This window comes from Salmo salar, chromosome 22, assembly GCF_965601325.2.
Source record: "Salmo salar chromosome 22, fSalSal1, whole genome shotgun sequence".
Classification (NCBI taxonomy): domain Eukaryota; kingdom Metazoa; phylum Chordata; class Actinopteri; order Salmoniformes; family Salmonidae; genus Salmo; species Salmo salar.
Genome location: NC_138312.1, coordinates 39,880,316 through 39,889,965, shown reverse-complemented (window position 1 = coordinate 39,889,965; position 9,650 = coordinate 39,880,316). Strand labels below are relative to the sequence as shown.

The following is a 9,650-nucleotide window of genomic DNA, read 5'->3' as shown; positions in this document are numbered from 1 at the left end:
ACTCCCAACAGGACAACGACCCTAAGCACACAGCCAAGACAACGCAGAAGTAGCTTCGGGACAAGTCTCTGAATGTCCTTGAGTGGCCCAGCCAGAGCCTTGAACCCGATTGTACATCTCTGGAGAGACCTGAAAATAGCTGTGCAGTAACACTCCCATCCAACCTGAGCTTGAGAGGATCTGCAGAGAACAACTCCCCAAATACAGGTGTGCCAATCTTGTAGCATCATACCCAAGAAGACTCGAGGCTATAATCACTGCCAAAGGTGCTTCAACAAAGCACTGAGTAAAGGGTCTGACTGCTTATGTAAATGTGGTATATCATTTTTTTATATATAAATTAGCAAACACTTCTAAAAACCTGTTTTTGCTTTGTCATTATGGGGTATTGTGTGTAGATTTCTGAGGGAGAAAAAAACGATTTGATCAATTTTAGAATAATGATGTTACCTAACAAAATATGGAGAAAGTCAAGGGGTCTGAATACTTTCCGAATGCACTGTATGTCTTTCCACCAAGTTAAAAAAACAATTGTTGAGCAACCCCTGAGAGGAGTATTAAAAAAGGAGACCCTTCTTGGCTGAGGTGTACCTTCTTATACACAGTTACAGTGTGGTGCTTAGACGTGTTTTGTATCTTAATATGGCCTTTCCGTGTATACATTAATTTATTGAGCAAATCCATGGTGATGTTATAGGTTAAACACAGACCTTAGTGTCACTGTCAGTACAATCAATCACCGATATCTGACACCAACAGTGTCTGTCAGACACATAAGAGCAGCTTAGAATAGAATGAAGAGAGGATTCAGAGTCCCAAAAGACAACAGAAGACTCTGTGCTTGGCCCAGAGAAGACAGTCCTGTATTGCTTGTTGACACAGATTAATCCCCTTTATCACCCATTGAGTTCTTGCCATAGAACAACGTGGTCAGGGTGTTTGAAACTGTAGAGAAAAAATAAGGATCAAAAGCCAGGGACTAGATACAGAATTGTACAGACCTGACCATTAAGAGGAATTAGTACTATATCAAACACTTTTTTGGTAGCACCTTGTGTATACATTTTAGTATTTCTGGTAGCACCTTGTGTATAAATGTAAATATTTTTAGTAGCACCTTGTGTATAAATGTTAGTATTTTTGGTAGCACCTTGTGTATATAAATGTTAATATTTTTAGTAGCACCTAACATGTGTGACCAACTGTGATCAAACATGAATTGTCATAGTGGAATAATTATATTTTTGTACATAGTCCAGTCAAAAACATTCAATGACACAGAAATCTTTTCATGCATGCATTTATTAATCTAGAATAACATTTTCATAAGAAGTATTTATAAAATGTATTCAGCAAATGATAATATACAAGTGGCCAACAAAAGCCACACGTATGTGGCCTCACATTGTACCAATTAAATCTCAATCCTTCATCGTCAAAGTATGAAAGTAGTTCAGAATGTCATTCCAAGCTCAACCATTCACAATAGGTATCTTTCCACCTCAGCTATGATTTGGTATGTATGTCACCCTCTTAACATAAATGACAGTTAATATACCAAGTGCAGATTTTTGAAAGAGTAGAGATGCCTTGATGTGTGCAGTGTAATTACATTTATATTTTAGTAATTTAGCAGACATTCTTCTCCAGAGTGACTTACTGTACAGGAGCAATTAGGGTTAAATGCGTCGCTCAATCAAGGGCACACCGACATATTTTTTACCTAGTTGGCTAAGGGATTCGGACAAGTGACTTTTCAGGTACTGGCTCAACGCTCTTAACTGCTATGCTACCTGCCCCCACCCATAACTGTCAAGAATCCACTTTGTGTCACAGTAGCATGACTTCCCTTTTAGTGGTATTGCTGTTCATTAATGCAGGTGTTGCTCAGAGAGGAATTGTTTGTCTCACTTTGAAGAGTGCCCAAAGCTACGGAGCTAAAACAAAACCTTCAAGTAGTTCGTCATGAAAACTCTTGAGGATTTACCTTGCTGAAAAAAATAAAAAATCACAACGTGAAAGTTCTCCTGTGCTTCGGTGGTCTAAGGAAATGGAACATATATTGCACAATAAAAATGGGCTATGTTTGATTATGCAATGTTTTGTGTTTTGAGGACTGTACTGTAAGAGGGCATCTTTTGTTTAGAAAATAAATCCACCTAATTGAAAATATGCCAGTCCATGTAAAAAATGTAATCCTTTGAAGTTGTTATGCAGGGCCCACAGAGGACACTTCTGTCTTGCTTGCTGACACAGAGGTCTCATCCTCAGCTCCTGAACTAATTCCTACAGCAGCCAACATGCAGCTACGGAACTGTAGAGAGAGAAGGATGATTGAAATAGATTGTTAGCATTTTTCACTTTGCCCAACATGAAGCATTGTTTATTGATGCACAAAAGAGAGCCCAAAAGACACCTGCTCATTCCATGACATACACTGTCCAGGTGAATCCAGGTGAAAGCTATGATCCCTTCTTGATGTCACTTGTTAAGTCTACTTCAATCAATGTAGATGAAGGGGAGGAGAAAGGTTATAGAAGGATTTTTAAGCCTTGAGACATTTGAGACATGGATTGTGTGTGTGCCATTTACAGGGTGAATGGGCAAGTTAAAATGTTTACATTTCTTTGAACAGGTTATGGTAGTAGGCACACCGGTTTGTGACAAGAACTGCAACGCTGCTGGGGTTTTCACACTCAACATTTTCACGTGTGTGGGAGGGGATGTTTGGTATAGTCAGTGTTTGTTACCAACCTGTTTGTTCATCAGCACATAGATGACTGGGTTGAAGATGGCTGAGCTCTTTGAGAAGAAGGCTGGAATAGCCATGGCTGTGGCTGTAAAGGCAGCTCCTTTGTTGAAGAAAATCCAGGCAGCAAAGCTGGCATAGGGGGTCCAGGCAATAAGGAAACCACAAACCATCAGGATACACATACGTGTCACTTCCTTCTCAGCTTTCTGGGTAGATGCTGAGTCCTGCTGGGAAGCTGCAGCCTGAAAACAAACAAGGGAAAACACATGAAATCAGATAATCAGGTAATTGTTTGATAAAAAGTATGGGCAGTATATCTCAACTACATTCAACCACCGAATATCGAGTGATTAATTTGTTGTGTTTAGGAAAAAGGGATAGACAAACTGTCTGTCTGTCAGCAGTGTACTAGAAATAACCGTCTTACCGCCTTGACCGTGAGGACAAGGCTTCCATACGTGAAGAAGATGGTGGCGACAGGAACACAGAAGTGGCAGGTGAACATGTAGATCACATATGATTCATTGTTGAAGCCTTCAGCCAAGGTGTAGTAGTCAGGTCCACATGAGCACTGCATACCCTCGGGGATATATCTATGTGGGAAAGTCAATAAGCCTGTTTTAAAATATTTTAGTTTAAAATGTATTAAAAGTTATCACAGTTATTCATTTGATTTGAATTGTAAACTCCCATCTGAAAGACCATTACTGTAAATACTATACTTGTCAAATGTATTAATCAGATCATTGACTCAGATGCTGTATAACTATACTTATGCAGTATAATCCAATGAGATTGTTTTTGCCCTTTCTCCGAGCCAAATCCAATCCTGAAGGGCAGAATGTTGAGAGGCTATTGTCAGCATCCTAAAAACACAAACTCACTACTAAAAACACTACTTCCACCTCAAGGGGTGATCTCACCAGATCAGATCACAATCTTTCCCGAAACATTCCTGGCCACTATGATTGGATCTTGGACAACCAGATACGATTTCAAATTCAGGTGTAAATATAATTAATTATTTCAAATACAGTTTTCACCATATTTGAAAGAAGAAGTGGTCAGTTTACTGTGCCAGTTAAGTTTTATAAATAACATTGTAACAACAATGAGAGAACTGAGAGGCAAAGACTGACAAGAGCTACTGTACAGTACTGTAGTAGAGAACCAAACAAGCGCTCCCAGTTTATTGAAGTGGGGGAAGGTCGGCAGATTACCTGCAGATTGCTTGCCTGCCCTCTCTACAGGGTACAAACAGTACCAAACCAATATCAATCATTTACTTCTCATCCAGTTTTGCATTAACTGATCAGACTGGGTATTTAACACAGTTTGTAATTGATCTATCCATTGTGGGTGAATCTTAACTTCCACTTATCTAAAATTTTCACTTAGTCTCCCATTGAAATCACTGCACGACAAAGTGAAACTTAAGTGGAAGTTGCGATTCCAGAACCAGAAACAGCCATTTGTGGTGAGCAAGATGAGTTACCCCCTTCAATGTAAAGCTCTGTGAGACCTCTTATTAATCAACGGTTTGAGTTACCCCCTTCAATGTAAAGCTCTGTGAGACCTCTTATTAATCAACGGTTTGAGTTACCCCCTTCAATGTAAAGCTCTGTGAGACCTTTAATAATCAACGGTTTGAGTTACCTAGACCAGCCAACCAATGGGGGGGCAGCACAGGCCATTGCCATGACCCAGGTGAATGCACATCCGGCACCAGCGTGGGTGGTTGTGAATGTGAAGCTGCCCATGGGCTTGCAGACGACAATGTATCTCTCAATGGCCAGCACCACCAGAGACCACAGAGCAACCTGACCTAGAATGAGACAAGGAAAGTGAGTAGTTATGACTTGTTTTCCATTTGGTTGCTGAGACTTCTTCCAGCATCCCCATCAGTGTGTGTATCTCAAACAATGAATATTTTTTAGACCAGGATTGGTTGCTTATATCAGTCAGATTGTTCAGACATAAATTGTTGATCTAAATATAGCAACAAAATAACTAGAATGTGACCTAGTTTGGCTGTATTACACAAATACACTTTTATCCAGTAAGACCAGGTGAGACAACCACATATCACAGTCATAGAATGTACATTTTCCCTTAATCCAGTAGTTATGAGGATAGTCAGTGGTAGTAAGAAAATACATGTGTCTTGTGTGTGTGTGTGTGTGTGTGGGGGGGGGGGGGGTGTGTGTGTGGGGGGGTGTGTGTATGTGACTAGATGTTCTCTTACCTCCAAGTGTAGCCATGAAACCCTCAATGGCACAGCCAATAGGTCCAAAGACGAAGTAGCCATTGACAGCAGATGTAATGGTGATGGTGAATCCAAAGAGGACCATGATCATTCCAGCTGCAGCCAAGTTGACCAGAATGAAGTTGAGGGGTTGCTGGAGCTTCTTGTTTGTCGCTGTGACATACAAGGTCAGACCATTGATGGGGAATCCAAAACAGATCAGGAGAAACATGTAGACAGCAAGCAGATAGAATTGCCATGGATCCGCCAAGTAGTACTGAGGGTATTCAAAGGGACTTCTTACAAGTCCAGTCCTGTTGGACATAGGGATGTAGAAGTTGTTTCCTTCAGTGCCGTTCTGCATCTTTAACCAGGGAGTGGTTGAGATGAAAAGTGGAGAATCTGCTCTAGGTGCAGTCTAGTGTCTTCTGGCTCCTTTATTATCTGGGATGCTCTGGGTATGTTTATATACCCTTCTAAGCAGCCTCATCAGGGATCAACTGGTGATCAAGGAGAGTACCACGTGGAGGGGAGAGGCAGGGGGTTGGGGCACGTGGGGAGACGGGCAGGGGGATTTGAATGAGAGTGATTGGATAATTGGTCTTGTCATAATCACCTAGATCAAGGGTAGGCAACCCTGGTCCTGGAGTGCCGCAGGCATTTCATGCTATTGATTTATCTGACATGGAAGACCAGGTGTTTCGAATTTAGGCAATCACTGAACTGATCAATTTGGTAAGTTTGGGTTCTAGTTTAGGTTCTGTTCTATATATAGTAACCAGTTTTTTTTACAGAGCATGACAGATTGAGCTGATGCAGTCACTCTGTCACCACCATAACACGCAGCCTGCTTCTGAGAGAGAGAGTGTGTGTGTGTGTGTGTGTGTGTGTGTGTGTGTGTGTGTGTGTGTGTGTGTGTGTGTGTGTGTGTGTGTGTGTGTGTGTGTGTGTGTGTGTGTGTGTGTGTGTGGTGTGTGTGTGTGTGTGTGTGTGTGTGTGTGTGTGTGTGTGGCCAGTCATTCGGGATTTTAATGAGAGAGATCTGGATAATTGGTCTGGTCAGAATCACGTAGATGATCTTATTGCAAAACATATACAGATCCAGTCAAAAGTTTGGACACACCTTCTCATTCAAGGTTTTTTTTTATTCATTATTTTCTACATTGTAGAATAATAGTGAAGACATCAAAACTATGAAATAACACTTTTGGAATCATGTAGTAACCAAAAAAGTGTTAAACAAATCAACATATATTTTATATTCTTCAAAGGCTTCAAGGGCTGTCTTCTGTATCCCACGCCTACCTTGTCACAACACAACTGGCTCAAATTAACTTTTAGCAAGGCACACTTGTCAATTGAAATGCTTTCCAAGAGTGTACAAAGCTGTCAAGGCAAAGGGTGGTGACTTTGAAGAATCTAAAATCTACAATATATTTTGATTTGTTTAACACTTTTTTTGGTTACTACATGATTCCATACAGTGAGGGAAAAAAGTATTTGATCCCCTGCTGATTTTGTACGTTTGCCCACTGACAAAGAAATTATCAGTCTATCATTTTAATGGTAGGTTCATTTGAACAGTGAGAGACAGAATAACAACAAAAAAATCTAGAAATACGCATGTAAAAAATGTTATAAAATGATTCGCATTTTAATGAGGGAAATAAGTATTTGACCCGTCTGCAAAACATGACTTAGTACTTAGGGGCAAAATCCTTGTTGGCAATCACAGAGGTCAGACGTTTCTTGTAGTTGGCCACCAGGTTTGCACACATCTCAGGAGGGATTTTGTCCCACTACTCTTTGCAGATCTTCTCCAAGTCATTAAGGTTTCGAGGCTGACGTTTGGCAACTCGAACCTTCAGCTCCCTCCACAGATTTTCTATGGGATTAAGGTCTGGTGACTGGCTAGGCTACTCCAGGACTTAATGTGCTACTTCTTGAGCCACTCTTTTGTTTCCTTGGCCGTGTGTTTTGGGTCATTGTCATGCTGGAATACCCATCCACAACCCATTTTCAATGCCCTGGCTGAGGGAAGGAGGTTCTCACCCAAGATTTGACGGTACATGGCCCCGTCCATCGTCCCTTTGATGCAGTGAAGTTGTCCTGTCCCCTTAGCAGAAAAACACCTCCAAAGCATAATGTTTCCACCTCCATGTTTGACGGTGGGGATGGTAGATATAGATGTGCTATTGTAAAGTGGTTGTTCCACTGGATATCATAAGGTGAATGCACAAATTTGTAAGTCGCTCTGGATAAGAGCGTCTGCTAAATGATGTAAATGTATTCTTGGGGTCATAGGCAGCATTCCTCCTCCTCCAAACACGGCGAGTTGAGTTGATGCCAAAGAGCTCCATTTTGGTCTCATCTGACCACATCACTTTCACCCAGTTGTCCTCTGAATCATTCAGATGTTCATTGGCAAACTTCAGACAGGCATGTATATGTGCTTTCTTGAGCAGGGGGACCTTGCGGGCACTGCAGGATTTCAGTCCTTCACGGCGTAGTGTGTTACCAATTGTTTTCTTGGTGACTATGGTCCCAGCTACCTTGACATCATTGACAAGATCCTTCCGTGTAGTTCTGGGCTGATTCCTCACCGTTCTCAAGATCATTGCAACTCCACGAGGTGAGATCTTGCATGGAGCCCCAGGCCGAGGGAGATTGACAGTTCTTTTGTGTTTCTTCCATTTGCGAATAATCGCACCAACTATTGTCACCTTCTCACCAAGCTGCTTGGCGATGGGCTTGTAGCCCATTCCAGCCTTGTGTAGGTCTACAATCTTGTCCCTGACATCCTTGGAGAGCTCTTTGGTCTTGCCCATGGTGGAGAGTTTGGAATCTGATTGATTGATTGCTTCTGTGGACAGGTGTCTTTTATACAGGTAACAAGCTGAGATTAGGAGCGCTCCCTTTAAGAGTGTGCTCCTAATCTCAGCTCGTTACCTGTATAAAAGACCCCTGGGAGCCAGAAATCTTTTTAATTGAGAGGGGGTCAAATACTTATTTCCCTCAGTGCATGTGTTATTTCATAGTTTGATATCTTCACTATTATTATACAATGTAGGAAATAGTAAAATAAAGAAAAACCCTTGAATGAGTAGGTGTGTCCAAACGTTTGACTGGTACTGCATATTTGGTGTCCAGTTTCAAATGTGGGAGGTGGTTTAACATTGTGATTGAGGGCTGTCGCCAAAAATAAAATGTTGAGAGGGAAATAGTGCTGTTTTGTTTTTACCTGAAAATGAAGTTAACCACATGTCACCATCTGCAGTAAAAAGGCAAATATACGTAATTTGAGTAAGATTCCATAGGATACTGTTACAGGATCAGCACCTTTCAAAAGAGAAATAGGGCATAATGCTTTATCTCAATCAGCCAGGCATTTAGCAGAACAGGTTTATATGATTTGGATTTAGATTCAGTTAGCCAATTTTTTAGACAACTACCTAACTACCTTTTCTAGTAGGCTTAAATTGAAGATTTGGCAAATAGGAGTGGCAATATAGTCCGCTATCATCCTCAGTAATTTTCCATCCAGATTGTCAGACCCCGGTGGCTTGTCATTGTTGATAGACAACAACAAAAAATGTCACCTCTTCCACACTGACTTTACGGAATTCAGAAGCACAATGCTTCTCTATCATAATTTGGTCAGATATATTTGGATGTGTGGTGTCAGCATTTGTTGCTGGCATGTCATCCCTAAGTTAGTTTTTTCTTGCCAATGAAAAAGTCATTAAAGTAGTTGGCAATATCAGTGGGATTTTTGATGAATGAGCCATCTGATTCAATGAATGATGGAGGCAAGTTGTATTTTTTCCCAAATTTTTTATTTAAGGTGCTCCAAAGCTATTTACTATCATTCTTTACATAGTGCGTGTTTGTATGTTGAGCCAAAGTAAGCTTTATAGTTAAAATGTATATATGTATATTTAATGCAGCTTTCAGGATCTACCAAAATCTGGTTTTGGTTTCTGGTACAACTATCAGTTCCTTTCTGACTGGGTCTTGCTTGTTATCTACAGCCAAAACATATTTTGAATGAAAAACACCCACTTACATTGCATGCTTAATGTTTAATGGTTGAATATAGTATGATAATCTCAAGTCTCATCTTGAATGCTGCAGGTTAGCTAGCAACAAGTAACATAAAAAAAAAGTTACAGACGCACAAATACTGTACCCCTCCTAAAATGATAACCTCCCCTGTTATTGTAATGGTGAGAGGTTAGCATGTCTTGGGGGTATGTAACTTTCTCACTCATCATTATTCATGATTCATTCAAGACTATCAATAATCATCCATATTAGCGTAGAAGTGTTAAGAAACATATTATATTTTTAATTACAATAAAAGTGACTCCAAAATGACACAATACATGATTTACCATTCAGTTATATTGTGAACAGAAAAATCTCAAATACAACCAAAACAAACAGCAAATGCATCCAACAAGTTTGTAGAGTCACAAGCTTGGTGTAATCATTGCCTGCTAGGAATATGGGACCAAATACTAAACTTTTGACTACTTTATTACACATATAAGTTAATTTGTGCCAATACTTTTGGTGCACTAAAACGGGGAGCTATGTACAAAAAGTGCTGTAATTTCTAAATGGTTTACCCAATATGGATGAAAAAACCCT

At 40.4% G+C, this 9,650-nt stretch overlaps 1 protein-coding gene across 1 annotated transcript; it reads right to left on the bottom strand.

The window, feature by feature from the left end:
• Positions 1–1,284: 1,284 nt before the first annotated feature.
• Positions 1,285–5,421, bottom strand: LOC106583540 (green-sensitive opsin). The gene is made up of 5 exons (XM_014167843.3): positions 4,998–5,421; positions 4,409–4,577; positions 3,180–3,345; positions 2,755–2,994; positions 1,285–2,314 (listed from the first exon to the last, which is right to left on the bottom strand). Exons 1-5 carry the CDS (start codon positions 5,359–5,361, stop codon positions 2,210–2,212), a joined length of 1,044 nt encoding a protein of 347 aa, XP_014023318.1. The 5' UTR covers positions 5,362–5,421; the 3' UTR covers positions 1,285–2,209.
• Between the last annotated feature and the right edge of the window lie 4,229 nt (positions 5,422–9,650).